The sequence below is a fragment of the Poecilia formosa genome, unplaced genomic scaffold, assembly GCF_000485575.1.
Source record: "Poecilia formosa unplaced genomic scaffold, Poecilia_formosa-5.1.2 Scaffold156, whole genome shotgun sequence".
NCBI classification, from domain to species: Eukaryota; Metazoa; Chordata; class Actinopteri; order Cyprinodontiformes; family Poeciliidae; genus Poecilia; species Poecilia formosa.
Window position 1 is genome coordinate 1,266,394 of NW_006800095.1, and position 15,008 is coordinate 1,281,401.

Sequence of the window (15,008 nt, forward strand, 5' to 3'; positions counted from 1 at the left end):
TCATTACGATTGGTCTTTAAAGGCTGCTTTGTCTCCTTTCACATAATAAAGAGGGTTGTAGATGAACTGATTCGTTGTTACAGGTAAAAAAAAATGTCTTGTGCCATTCATCATGTTGTGAAATCTAGCACAGCTCCCGCAGAGCTTGGTATGTTGCCCGCTGCTCCAAAGGGGAGAGATTCTGGGTTCCTGCTGCTAATGTGTCCTGGTTTTGGGACAGATCTCTTCTGGTAAAGAAGGGCAGCTTTCCATCTACTCTGAGCTGATCCTCACTATTGTCAAACATTTCTATTTGTCAGAGACAGCACTGACATCTGTGATGATAAAACTTTCCTAATGTTTCTGTTGCTGGTAGAAAAGCAATGCACAAAAGTCTTGAAAAGGCAGTTTCAGGTTGTTTAAATTCAACATAATTGAAAACTGAAAAAGCTGAAAGCTCAAATTGAATCAAGATGTATTTTAACAAAAGCCAACTGTGTGTTTTCAGCTGAATTAAAACATGTTACATGTAGAATAATATGTAAAAAAAAAATGTTTTCACTTCACAGAAATATTTTATTGATAGCGAATGTAATTTAATCAAAATCTAATTTCACTGAATCAAACAGGAATAAAATAATTGAATTTGACAAAAAATCTGATTTTGACAGTTCACTCTTAGGGCAGATGCATGGTTTATTTATTTACACAATAAACCATCTTGAAGAAATTTTAGAGGAGGTGAGAACCTGTTAGTTATCTGATACTTAAAGTAGAAACAACCTCTACAATCATGTTAAAACAGTGATGCATTCTCAGTGTATCTGGACTTACTTCTAAAAAGATATATCTGGAATGATCTAAGCCAGAAAGTTGTCTACAACTTTCAGTATTGCAAACAACCATTACTCAAACTTGAACAAACATGTGCACAAGTATACTGAAAAAAAGGATTAATACAGAACTCCACATTACCCAATTCCTGAAGAGCGATTCCCATCTCCTTCCTTGCCCTGATCACTTCCTCATATAAATTAACTTGCAGTGACTTTCTTACTCCCCAGAAAGCACAGAATATTCCTTGCACACAGAGACTTTTTTTTGCACTCAAATTCACTTGTGCCTTTCTGGCTGACGAGCTGCCACTATGTTGCCTACACCATACATCTGTTATAGCTACAATTTTCTGTTTGGTTAAATTGGGGTTTAGACAAAGTAGTGCAAAATTATTAGTTGGATAAACAATAATACATGGTCTTCAATAGATTTCACAAATACAAATCTGAAATGTGTGGCATGTCTTTGTCTTTAGCCTCCTTTGCTTCTTATACCCCTAAATTAAACGAAGTGTAAACTATTCTGCTAAAAATTCGCCTAGTATATAAATAGTGTCTGGAGAACCTGCGGATAGCCACAGCTACTTTACGAAAATGTACAGGACAAGGTAAAAGACCTTATGGGGATCTATTATTAGTTGTAATAATAGACTTTATTTGAGAAATATTTATTTAAGTTGTAAAAGCAATACAGAGATAATAATGTAGGTTGTTTGTTAATATAAATTTTAATAAAATTGCCACATGGACATCGCCATGTTGTTTAAACTGCATTGCATTTTGGGTAAATGGTGTATCCTTGGTGTGATTGCGCTCGTCAAGCCAAAAACAGCAAAGAATAACAGCGTTAGGCCTTTTAGATTTTAACAGGAGTGCTTTGAAATTGATGGAACATAAAAATCACAAGGGGTATAAAAAATGAGGAGGCCCAAACAAAGGAAGAGGAAAGAGTTGCCCTTAGAAGGACACTTACCTCTGGTTTGACTGTGAGATCTGGTAAGTTGTTCTGTAGCTCTGTAACAGGTTCCACAATCGGTACTGGCGGCAGTAGCAATATCTCCGTTATCATTTAAAAGAGTTCCCAGCATTGTCTATGTCTACTGTTTCTCCCAGCGTCTTTCCCTCGTTAGCCGGCAGCGGAGTTTAGGCGCTTTGTGGATAAAAACTGTTTGCACACCATTTGGTTGTATCTTGCGGGGTGAGGAGTTGCGGTGAGAGGTTGGCTAACCACCGCTAGCAGCGGTGGTTAGCCACTCTAACAAGAATGATGTAGAACTCAGGGGTAAAGTTTCCCACACTTTTACTTTATTTCACGTTGACCATGCGAAACCAGATCTCTATGGCACTAAACTTACATTGTCTTCTCATAAATGAGAAAAATAACAGAAGTTACGCCGCTCAGTAACTCATCATCGCCTTCCTTTCTGACTTACCAAAAAACATGGGGAAAATTCTTACTCGGTGGATAACGACAAAAAAAAGAGAGGAGACGCCCCCTAGTGGTGCTACCTACTCAATTTTAGGAACTAAGCAGTAAAATGACTGTTCAAGGGTCAATGACCACCTTAAAGGTCCTTTATCAGTTTTTGTGTTTGCTCTGTAGATTTCACTACAGAAATCTACTATAGTGATTTCTGTAGATTTCACTACAGAAATCTACAGAGCATCCTCTGTAGCATTATCACAGAGCATCCTCTGTAGCATCCTCAACCCAGCATGCACTGCGCAGATGAAAAAATGGTGGACTCCATGGGTGAAAAATATAATGAAAGATATAATTGTTTTTAAAGTAATTATGAGTTTTTACATATCACAAACAGCAGTTTTCATTTAATAGGAAAATTACAACATAACTAGGCCAACATGTTCAACTAATCATGGATCACTTTAAAGATTGGAGACTTGTGCACTACTGTGTGTTAATTCTCTTTTAATTATAGCCACTAGCACCTGATATCTTTATGGAAATCAACAACAGCTTAAAAATACTTGGGTTTGCCTTTCATAGGGACTTGGAAAGTGAAGTCATCTAATATTTATGTCCCATCTAATTGCAAGCCATGATTACAACCTTGGCCTTAAGAAAGGCTTTTGAATAAATTGAATTAATTTGGCAGCCACGAGATGTGCCTGCATGCTGATTCACAGTGCTCCACCTTTTGGTTGAAATTAAATACACTAATGATACATTTAGACCAAATAAATTACTTATGAAAAAAAATAAATCCAAATATACGTGGTATCTAAATCAGTGTTATTTCAAGCATCCATCTGGCTACGGAGACAAAAACTCAAAACACTCATTCTTAACTCTGCAGGTACCAAATCTTTCTTCATCTTCTCTTTATGTCTGTCTTCGCTTCCTTTTTCTTGACTGCTCACACATCCAAGAAAGGCACTGCATGATCCCACCCCCGCCACCGTTCGTTGGTCTTCCAACATGCAGCTGGGGTCACGGATGATTAAAGCTGTGGCAGGTGGACTCCACTTTGAAACCATCAATAGACCCCTGGGAGCGGAATGAAACAGCAAACCCTCCATCTCTGTCAGCCCCGGGCTCTCCGTGGCGCAGAGGGAAAGGACATGCAGAGGGTGAGAGGGCAGACTCCACCTCTGGATCCTTGTCATCCACTGTTGTGTTCAGCTGAAAACAGTGGATGAGTTATGGAGTGGAGGCGTTATGAAGGGATTCCTGGTGGGATTTAAGGGACATTCTGTCTGTCTGCAATCCCGGTCAGAAGTTTGCATGTCGTCATTGTTAACAATTTATGCCGTGTTACGTTTGGCCACTTAAAGACACATTTGAACTTTTCTTTTTCCAGCGTGGGATGATCATACACCAAGCAACTTCAGTCATTTTAATGAACAAGCATCTTATGGACTAATATGAATTTATTTAATCTGTAATTTTGAAGCAAGGCATTTGACAGTTTAAGCTGGACCTGCCTTCTAGGCCTTGGCATCAAATTTCAAATTGGGCTGCCATTGGGTCCATTACATTACCCCAATGTTGAACTTGAGGAATGTTTAACGAAAGATTAAGGAATTTAACAAAAATTAAACTAAATAGCTTTTAGGGTGTCAGGATGACTCTTCAAATCCAGGAACACTCTACCAACTATTAGGCATGGTGAGAGTGTTGTTTAATGCATACAGTGGTTTGCATTACACAATGTGGGTGGAATATAAAAAACTTGAAGACAGTTTGAAGGTTCAACAGGTCATTGATCCCTCACAAATAATTAAACAGGTTTTTTTTTTTTTTTTTTAAATGGATAAAGATAAGTGATATTAATCCCAAACTAATATGCCATGTCAGTGATGGTTGTATGGAAACTTGTCCATCTATTTATCGATCTATCAATCTAGCCCAGTGATTCAGGAGCTGATCTTATGATGTAGGTAAATCCACCAATGGATTTAACTAGTCCATGGGAGGCCCATACATCCCTCTCTTTATCCTAACTCTCCTGTCATTTCAGTGGATCTTAAGGCATCCATGGGCCAAAGGATTCTGGATTTACCCAGAGCACTCCTCCCAGAGACACATGATAATCAGAGTCGGAGACATCCTCCACTGGCTTCTTTTGATTAAGAAGAACAGCAGCTCTGAACTGAGTTCCACCTCAGTGATGGAGGTTTAAAACCTGGTAAGGTTTTAAAAGTAAAAAATCAGTAAAGATTGCAGGTCGAGTGTGTCACATTCACAAAAAAATAACATGTTTTAGTGCAGCACAACAGTAATAAAAACAAATGTAAAAAATAATATGTTTTATAAAACAATGAAGCATGAGATTAAATAACAGGATGCAGTGAAGCAATGTATGAAAACAGAGTAATACAGTTAAAAATTAAATAAATATAAAGAAGACATAGAAAAGACAAATACAAAAACAGCTAACAAGTTTGTTGAATCTCAACTGAATTAATACAAACTTTTTTTAAATGCACTCAAACTCAAACTACAATGGTTGTGGGCTACATGAAGCTGTCCATGGTGCTGAAAAAACTTAAAAAAAAAAAACGTGTTTTGGTTTTTTTTTTTCTAAGCGAAAGCTTGGTGGATTTTGTATTTAAGCACTCTACAGTATCTGGTTAAGAAGATCACAGGCACAAAAGTACCTACAAAGACAAAGGTCTAATAAAACGAAAAAAGAGTTGCTTATTCTGCTAAGAACCCGTGTAGTTTGGAAATGTGTGCAGCAGCACCAAAGAGTGGGATACGGATCTTGCTCAGTGACTGTGATGACCTTCAGCTGGGCGCGGCTGCTCTTATCGTGTGGTAATCTGCAGCAGTTTGGCATTACGGCACAATTAAAATGCGTATTCAAAGCGAGCTGTCAGCATGGCTGCTCGCCGCGCTGTTCGGCACCCTGTAGTGGGAGAGGGTGACATCTGTGACTCCGCGCCAAGGGAGCCCGGCAGGCGCGCCTACTTGTTCTTTCGGCGCTGCTTCCAAAAAAACCCACCGATTAATTACTCTACAGATTCAGGACAGTATTTTTTTCTCTCTCTCTCTCTCTCTCGCTCTTGATCGGGTTTTGTTAAGCTTGAATGTCTATACACTCACATGCAAGGTAAGATCTTTTTTTTTTTTCTTTCTTTCCTTGTTGTTGTTTGTCCTGGAATGCATTGAGTCTTAAGGCGTTATGCACGAAACAAGGAGTGTTTGTGATCTGAAAGGGTGATCAGCGCGAATGGAAAAGATCAGACTCCAGCCTAAATAAGACTAAGGAATCTTCACTGATTTCTAAACACTCTCTCCGATCGTTTTTGGAACTTGCACGTCCAATGCCTGGGTTAGGACACGCGTTTTCTTTTGGATAGCTTTACTCCGTTTCTATTTTTATGTTTGGAAAATAACCCAAACTCACTTTGAGTTTACTCATGGGTTTTACCGGGATAACACGCAGTTAAACACCGTGAAGCATGCAACTGTTGTGGGCTGGTCGCCGCTCACGTTCATATAGTACTGGAACGCATTCGCTCCTATTGGACTTCGCTGCATAAGTATGAACATTACTGATGATCACACATGCATCTCTGCGTTTTCCTGTAAGTCCTATGTACTCCACGGAATTAATGCATAAAGAAACGAAATAATAGCCATTAATAAACAATCATGAATCAATATTTAAAAAAAAGCTAATAATAATAATTTAAAAAAAAAACTAAATTGCGTTTGTAAGTTTGAAAAAGAGCAAACAAAACAAAGTTTAGCAGTACTCTGCGCACATTTTGCACAGAAATGTGAACTAATCACAGCAGTCTTTTGAAGAAAGAAAAGGAGTTTAGCCTCAACTGCCTGTCGCTATTATCTTTAGGACCCGGCGGAGCGTTCGCGTGAAACTGGACATTGTGGCTCCATTTCAGAGAGATGCTTATCTCTCTCCTCTCTCCTCTGTTCGCAAGTCGCCTGGGCTGAGAAATTTGGCAACCTGTCCCCCAAGAGTCGCTCTGCTTCGGGATGTACTTCCATCAATCTGGGGACAACGAAGTGACTTCTCTCAGCTGATGTGGCTGCTAGAGGGAGCGTGGGGTCTTCTTTTTTTTCTTTCTGTGCGCCATTCCGATGAACACAGCTCCAATAAGCAGCAACGCTGCGTAAAGTCTTGAATGGACCACAGTCGATTTTCGGAAAAGTCCTGAGTGAGCGAGAGAAAAGATATGACAATCGGATGAAAATACGCTTAGTTAGTGACACCGAAAAGTTGAAGGAAAGTTGGAGCAAACAGAAACGTCGCGGGTGTCCGGGTGAATTCACGCGTCATGCGTCAGCGTTACTTCTTTTCTTTTGCCACGAGATCATTTTGCCACTGTTAGAGCAAAAAAAGACACTATAGAAAAGGCTTTCAGCTCCGAGTGAGAATCCATTAAGCAAATGCTGTAAATAACTTGTTGAACAATCAGCTCGTCCCGGGAGCGCAATTAAATGTGAGTATTGTTTTGGCCGTCTTTGCATGTTGTGGCTTTTACAGTGTCGCTTTGTGGAGATGAATTATGTTTAATTGGGATTCTGCTTTTATAGTGAGTTTTTTTAAAAGGCTTAAAGGTTATACGGGAGCTGAAAATAATACTGAATGAGCGTTATAAAGGACAAAAGTTGAATAAAAGCCAGTATACGACATATTAAATAGTAATAGTATAGCCTTTAAGACTCATGACATTCCTAACCTAATTTGGTATTAGCAACAGCTATCAACTTATCAGTTATTTAATTAAAGAAATATTGCTTCAGTACCTGTTGCACAAATGTGTAAATGCGGAAAATCTGACTCGGAACATTAAAAAAAGCTGATTGGTGCGAGAATAAGCCAACATTAATTTAGCAGTTGATAAATCCATATCAATTTGAGTACATGGCTAATCTAAAAAAGGCACTTTTTTTATTTTCTTACATACACAGACTCACTGTTTTAAAGATGTACTGTATGTGTGTCGGATTTTTATAGTGTTTGTTTTTGCCAACCAGTGGCGTCACCAACGAGCCGCCACAAAGGGGAACAATGGTCACCCCTAAAGCGTGTCAGTTTGGTTAAAACAGTTTTGGCACACAGGAAAGGATCAGACAATTTATTTTTCACTGTAAAACGTACTCGTTTGTGTACTGCTTGCTAACCGTAAATGGTCATCAGAGTTTTTATAAATTTTGAAAAGGAACATGGAATATTCCTATAAAATAGAAGGTAGTGTTCAATTTAACATGTATGTATTGCTTCGTTATCTATGCACATTTTTTCAAAGCCTTTTTTGAATACTTTTGGAACAAAAAATACAAGCTTCAATGCAACATTTTTTACTTATTTATGTTTATGTTTATGTTATATATTATGCATAGTTTGCATGCTTTACTATGGATAGTCCATCATGAACCCCCTTTTGCAGACCCAGAATCTTGAGGGGGAAAAAGAGGCAAAAACACAGCTTTAGGGGTTTTACATGCCCCCACCCGCCCCTGTTGCTAATATGCTGTGTGCTTCTTTGCATGTTAGATGACCAGGAGAAGAACTTTGAATTATACATGGCAGAATATTTCAAATATAAGCTGTCTGGCTGTGGCTGCAGGACTATCACACTGTCCCCACATCACTCACGTCCCCTCGGTGAAATCGTGGCTCTTCTGCAGAAAAGTGCTGGGGGAAAAAAACAAAAAAAAAACCTTCCCTGCAAATAACAAGTGAGCTAATGTGGCTGGTGTTGTTGGTGAAGTTAAAGGTGGAGCAGTAATAGTGTTTTTTATGTGCAGGTGGTTTGAGTGCACGGACTTGCTTTTGGGACACACACAGAGAGAAACAGTTAAGTGACTAAAACAGAAAAGGATGAGATCTTGAATGGAGGTCTTAGTGAGAAGTGAGATTCTGAAGAAGGAAAGGGAAAAAAAAAAAACATGTTCCCACACAGACGTGTTTCTGCTTGCCAATGGATCCCACTGTGACTCATATTGAGGGGTTGGCTTTTGGCTCTGAGGATGTTGGGAGAATTTATCCATTTATTGTTGTTCTCATCAGCCAGAGCAAAGCAAAGCACATCAGTCTGCCTAAATTGGCAGCAGATCAGAAGTGATTGCTTGGAAGTCAATGCAATCAATAAACACAATGAAAAGGAATTGTGTGTGTGTGTGTGTTTGTGTTTGTCTGTGCATGTATGTGTGTGTACAAGCAAAAATCCTCACCAGGTGGAAAATTGTTGAAAGATAAACAACAAAATAAGCGCCAGGCTGTTTCATCAAGATGCTTTTTTTTTTTGTTTGTTTGCTTTTTCAAACTTTTGTGGATACTTGCAGGTAGGGATGTGACCCTTATCACATTGAGATCAGAAAGTCACAGTCGTTGAAGGGGGCAAAAGCTGTACTTACCAGTATGACTATAAAATGAATGAAACCCATCCGGAATGATTCTTAAGAGTCTAGCAGGGGGAGTTCGTAACCATTACGAGCCATGGGGCACGACAGGCCGTCTGCTGACTTTTAAAACACTCTGCTATGCTTGAGCTGCCCAGGGGACAGGATGCAAGCAGACACAAGGGGGTGTTTCAGGGGTTTAAGGAAAAGTGAAGTGAAAGAGATGGTGAGAGGGGTGGGAGAGCGATCGAGGTGAGGTGGCTCTTCCTCTCCCTGCATATGGAGAGGTGCTTAAATATTTATGACTTTTAATATAGAATCTGACCTCGTATTTTTTTTCGCGGTGAAATTATGGCATTCCCGAGCTGCTCGCCGCATTTTTGAGCAGTGTCACCGAGGCAGAGATATGAGAAAAGGGGAAAACAGGAGTAGAAGACAATATTTGGTAATATCAAACTCTGAACAGAGGCTGTAATATGTTGTGCTGTCTTTACACTATACCTGCAGAAATGTGTGCCTCAGAGTAAAGTAATGATGCTAAAGATAAATTTGAACTGTTTTGCATTTTAGACGATTTTTTTTTTTCACAAGCCTGCATTACTTAGTAGTAGTTCTGTGAAGATGTCATTACTCAACGTGGGAAAGATTAACTCTTAACTTCTCAAGGCGAATCCAACTGCTGCCTCTTTTTAATCATAAATGTTTCTTTTAAATAAGAAGATAAGTGACCACCCCTACACGCAGCTGATACCTAATTTGACATGGAGCATTGTGAACGTCATCATTAGGATTATGAAGCAGCCTGATGAAGTGTGAAGAGATATTTGTGTGTTGAAAATGAGAGAGGCTGATCCTGTGGCGCATCTCCGATGATCAGAGACTGACATTTATATTCATTGAAAATAATGCAAAAGTTTCTTTCATGGGGAGTTTTATTCATCACTCAGAGTTCTAGCTGTGTTATCAAATTTCTAGCAGGCCTCTTGTTGGGTGTCCTCTCGCTTGACAGGAGCTATATTAAAATAAAATTTCTTTCGGCTTTCTTTGGCTGACTTTCTCCTTTTCAGAATGGAGGCTGCCGTCCTTTAATCCTGTAGGGATCGACATGTCTAGCCAGCTGTCAGTAGTTCATAACTCAAATAAACATACTTCATTGCGGTTCACGTTTGAGTTGGTTTTGGGTTTTGCTACTTCCTGTGTTGTTTAGTTCCTTTTCTTTGATTAGACTGACCATGTTTCTTTTTTTCTTTTTTTTTTACTTTGGTTCAGTCCTCTCTGAACTTTGGTTCTTGTGTCCAGGTATTCCTTGTTCATTTAGTTTAATTATGCTTGTCAGGTCTTGTTATTCTTCAGTGTTAGATTCATTTCCTAGACTTAGAGCCTTGTGTACTCTCGCTTGCCCCCTGTGCCACTTTCTCACTCTCTCTCCCCTCACACCTGCAGGCCGTTAGCCAATCAGCCCAGGTCCATTGTTCCACGTTCACTCTCCCATTACTTAAACACTTCTGCTCCTCACTCTCCTTCCTGGTTCCTCCCATTATGCCTCGTTATCCCTGCTGTAGTTTCTGTGCCACTCTTTATTTCTTGGATTCCTGTGGTTTTTATTCTACTCTGGCTCACTGCATTCCCCTTGTCTCCATGTTCTTTTGTTGTTGTAAGTTCTTGTTCTTCATTTTTTAAATCAAATCCTTCAACATGGTCCATGCTCCCAATTAATGCTCTGCACATTTTTAAGTCATTCTCAGTATAAAGACTTTGAAAATGTGACCGGCAGTGCTCTGGGCAAATGCAACCAAAATTGAACCTTGTGGCCAAAATGTTTACATGTGTAGAGACAAAGTAAGACTCCACATCACCCTAAGCACATCATGCCAATGAATCGGGCTGGCATTATTATGCTTGGAGGATTATTTTATTCAGCAGGGGCAAGAAAGCTAATCAGAGTCTATTGGAAGATAGATGGAGCTAAAAACACAGCAAAGCAGGAAGAAAACATTTTAGATGCTGTGAAAGACTCGAGAGGTAATTGACCTTAAATCGAAACAATCTATTAGTTTTTCCAACCCAACCTTTAATCAGATTACATATATTCAGTAGGCTAAGATGACTGATGAATTATTGTTTCAACAAAATCTCTGGTGGCATGATTATTGATACTGCTGCTATTACTATTTTTTACCATCTCCTTGTACAGACACTCTTAGTCGTTTATTAAGGTTGGAGCACAGTGGGATGCTTTCATTATTTTTCTTTGCACAATCTCACTACATCATCTGGAGTTTTGGGTTCTCACCAATGCTTCGCTCTTTCAGCATACCACACAAGTTTCATTTAGGATTTAGGTCTGACAGACTCATAGCCTAACACATTCCCAACTACAGTCATAAGCTACTTTTTTTTTTCAGAAGGTGATAAGCTACTTTTCCACATCTTCATTTTTTGTTTTATGCTATCCAACCTGAAGTCTTTGTTGCCAAAAATGCTTAATCTTGGCCTCATCTGGCCAAATACCAAAAGGTAGGGCAGATTTTTTATTTATTTATTTTTTTTCTGGGATGCTTTCTACAAATAGATTGATAGCAGGTAGCACCTATTTGTTGCTATGGCTATGTTACTATGTGTTTGCCCTTGATAGAGATTTCCATAGCCATCTTACTGTCCTTTCATGGCATGATGACAGGAACATCAGGTCTTCGGGCAGCATTACTTAACATGTTCATTTTGTTCTAACATTAGATATGGACACGTTTAGCTTTTTAAATAGATGTCACATGTGCCAACAGTTAGTGTCTTTGTTGAAAACTGTTATTTTTTAGCATCAGATTTTTTTTCCAAATGAAAATAAAATTCACATTTAAATTTCTCTGTGGTAAAAATAAGCTACTAAAATTATGTTTTTGGCACTGAATATATAGAACTCATTTTCATCACAGCAAAACGACCCTGAGGATAACTCCACTAGTCCAAATCTCCTATTTCAGAGGCAGTTGTTCTTCTTGATGCACTCTTTATGTTAAGATTATATAGGTCTCTGAAGACTGCTGCGAGTCACCTTTGCCTGATGAGTTGCATCATCTGACTGATGGCTTGTGAAAGCTGTGGGAAACGTACAATACCTCAAATAAACCATTTCTGTCTCACTGTTTTACTTTAATGCATCCAAAATGCGTCTAACGGGGCTTAGACAGATGTTGCTCTGCATAAAGGGTGTCGAAGGAGTCGGAAAGAGCTATAACTTAAACTCAGGGACTTGAGACATGGAAATAAGGCTTTTTGTATGAAAATCATATGGAGATTATGCTTTATGGAGCAAGTTCGATTTAAATTGTATGCAGTGGTTTCGACATGGTCATTACTGAGCATTACGTACAGATAGAAGAACCTTGGATTGTGTTTTACCACCCTATGATTATGTGAGGATAGGCAATGATGGTTTTATGTCTGTAGTATTTTAGTGTGCTAACATTTTCCAACTGTCTTTTTTTTCGTCTCCTGTCTTTTAGGATGCTGCCAGTGGCAAACCCCACAATTGACGGACGATCAAGATCAGAATCTGCTGACATATGAGAAGTGTTGCTCCTCTCTAAACATCACATCTGACCGATTGTTGACCTTTTCATCAGTGATCAGCACTGTTGAGAAAGCTCACTTGTTGGCACATCTCATCAGCCAGTCAGATGTGCTGCCAATCAAAGCCAGAATAACGACGTGGACGTTAATAGTTGCCCGAATCTGCTCACACACACACACACACACGAGTTCAAGATGCTTCCACTGTTCCGAAATGCTTCATCGCACCATTCAGACCCTCAAGTGATTTAGAGCCTTCCCTGTGGTACAGCAAAGAGGCAGTTGCAGCTTTAAAGACAAAGAAAACTTAGAAGAGGAATTCTAAAAAAGCCACAAAGAAAAAGATCAGCAATGTTTTGGCCTATATTACTCACCCTGCAGGCTGTGTGCACCAGTGTGACACATGCTATGCAACATTACCCTGCAGTCTGGGGACACTATGACGTGTGCAAGTCCCAGATCTATACAGAGGAGGGCCTGGCATGGGACTACATGGCCTGTCAACCAGAAGCCACCGACATGACAAAGTACCTGCGAGTGGCCCTCGACCCCCCAAACATCACGTGTGGAGATCCGCCTGAGACGTACTGCGCTTTGGTGAGTCGTAACCTCGCTTGTCCCCTGATGGAGACAAATGAGGCTGTAGGCAGGATCACACAGCATATTGGGTCAGGGATAGAGAGCGGAGCGTATGAGGCAATACGGTGCCGTGGAGGCAGAGATTAATGTGTATAGACCCGGTGAGCAATAGGAAACAAGTTCTAAGTGCAGCCGGAGCGCACATACGCACATGTTTCCGCATGCGTAAACACAGATTAAAGATGAGTTCAGATAAATTGGCAAATACTGACGGATGTAAGTGATCCCAACTTAGAGGAGGTCTTTTATATAACTTCAGGCACAGTAAGCAAACATAACCATAAATGCATAAGTTGAAACTGTAATTTCACAAAGCTGTTAATAGGAAATGATACAATGTATGTTCACATTAAATACTTGATTTTATTTTTTTTTTGTCAAACTTTATTTAGGTTTTAGATTTTCTCTATTTCCAATCAGTTCTATTACATTCTGGCTGAATTTACACACCTGGATTTTATTACCTGCAACATATAACTTTATGGAAATTAGAGGAAGCACTGCAGGAACGTAAAAGAAACTCCTGTAAAAGTTTTTGCCGTGCTTTTTTTGTTTGTTTGTTTTTTTTTAACTTCGTGGTTACTCAACCTCTTACGGACTGCTCTTTGACACTGAGGAGGTGAATTATAACCTTGTCTTTTCCTAAAACATAGAGGTTATCGCCCATGCTTGGGCGGGTGTTACTTTTCCTGAAGGATACTTTCCAAAAGTTACAGGTTTACGTTCCTGAAATAAAGGGTTACTTTACTGAAATGTTTGTTACATTTCATAACTTGGAGGTTACTCTTTGATGAACCAACATATTACACAATTTCGAGCGTACTGTCTTTGAATTTCCAGATGCATTTTTAGGATAATACAGGTGATTTTGTTACTTCCAACGATAGGTCGGAGTCTCTAGATCAGGGGTGGGCAACTCCTGATCTAGAGGGCCGGTCTCCTGCAACTTTTAGATGTGTCTCTACTTCAACACACCTGAGTCAAATAATGAGGTCATTAGCAGGACTCTGGAGAATTTGACTGCACATAGGAGGTGATTCAGCTGTTGGATTCAAGTGTGTTGGACCAGGGAGACGTCTAAGAGTTGCAGGAGACCGGCCCTCGAGGACCAGGATTGCCCACCCCTGCTTTAGATGCTTAGAAGTCCCTTACCAACGGTTGTTTTCCAGAGCATAAAGGGAACGTCAGGGAATGGAATTATATTATAAGACATGCATTAATACCAAACAAAACTGTGCACACACACACACACATGCACGCACAAGGACTCAGCATTGGCCTCCATTCATTTTACAGCCATTCCTATAGCTTAACCCTGACCCTTCACATAACCTAAACTCAACTCCCATTTCATTTCTAAACCCAACCCCTAACCCAAAAATAGAACTTCTCTTTAAGGGGCCCGGGCTTTCTGCCCCATAATGGGTCCTCACAATGCAGTAATTGTTGGAAAATGGGTCTTACAAAGTGAGAATTGCTAAAACACACACACAACAGTAGTAAAAGGGTAATTGTACTTGTGTGCGTGCTTGATCACTCAGTGCTGTGTTTCGGCCCTTACAAGCCATTATCAACAGTTCATCCCCGGGTTGAGTTTGTTTGGAAACACACTTAAAGTAAGCTTAAAGAGCCCATAGGCTTTAGTGACTCATTAAAAGCTGTGTGCCTGCCCACTGAGAGCTGCAGCAAGTAAACATTTACCAATTAGGATGGTCTTCCTTAAAAGTGAAACTTTTTTTTTATTTTCCCTGCACCAGATGGCATTGAGACATTTAATGCCACCGTAGGATGAAAAAGGAGTTAGTCTGGTGTATTCATGTGTGATATTCTTTGGAGCCTTGTGTCAAAACAAGCTGTGTAACCTTCATCATCCCAGTAAACGTATCTGAATGTGCAACATTAACGCAACACAAGGAGCAGGATGAGCAAAACAGAGCTGAATACCGTTGCCAAGTTTATGAAGACCTTTTCCTCCTAATTTTACTCATCCAGCTGGATGCTTTTAGTACAATTTTCTTTCTTCATTTTCTTTTTTTTCCCCCAAATTTTTGGTGATTACAATTATGAAATTATTTCATTTATTTTGTTTAGGCATTGTTGTGTATGTGCAATAAACTAATTACGTAGTCAGATAGTTTAATAAC

The 15,008-nt window shown here is 39.6% G+C and overlaps 1 protein-coding gene across 9 annotated transcripts in view; it reads left to right on the forward strand.

Moving 5' to 3' along the window:
* Positions 1 to 1,601: 1,601 nt before the first annotated feature.
* LOC103146349 (netrin-G1-like) overlaps positions 1,602 to 15,008 on the forward strand; it is a 66,181-nt gene continuing 52,774 nt past the window's right edge. For 3 of the 9 annotated variants that reach the window (XR_001663639.1, XM_016677469.1, XM_016677470.1), the window contains exons 1-2: positions 6,051 to 6,749; positions 12,159 to 12,822. Coding sequence is in view for 8 of the 9 variants with exons in the window: in XM_016677469.1 (XP_016532955.1) it covers positions 12,577 to 12,822 (246 nt within the window). In the remaining variant the exon portion in view is untranslated. Of the gene's footprint in view, positions 1,812 to 4,297; positions 4,466 to 5,011; positions 5,393 to 6,045; positions 6,750 to 10,217; positions 10,310 to 12,158; positions 12,823 to 15,008 lie in introns of those variants that run through there. The other 6 variants (XM_016677468.1, XM_007564220.2, XM_007564217.2 and 3 more) reach the window with 6 other exon arrangements.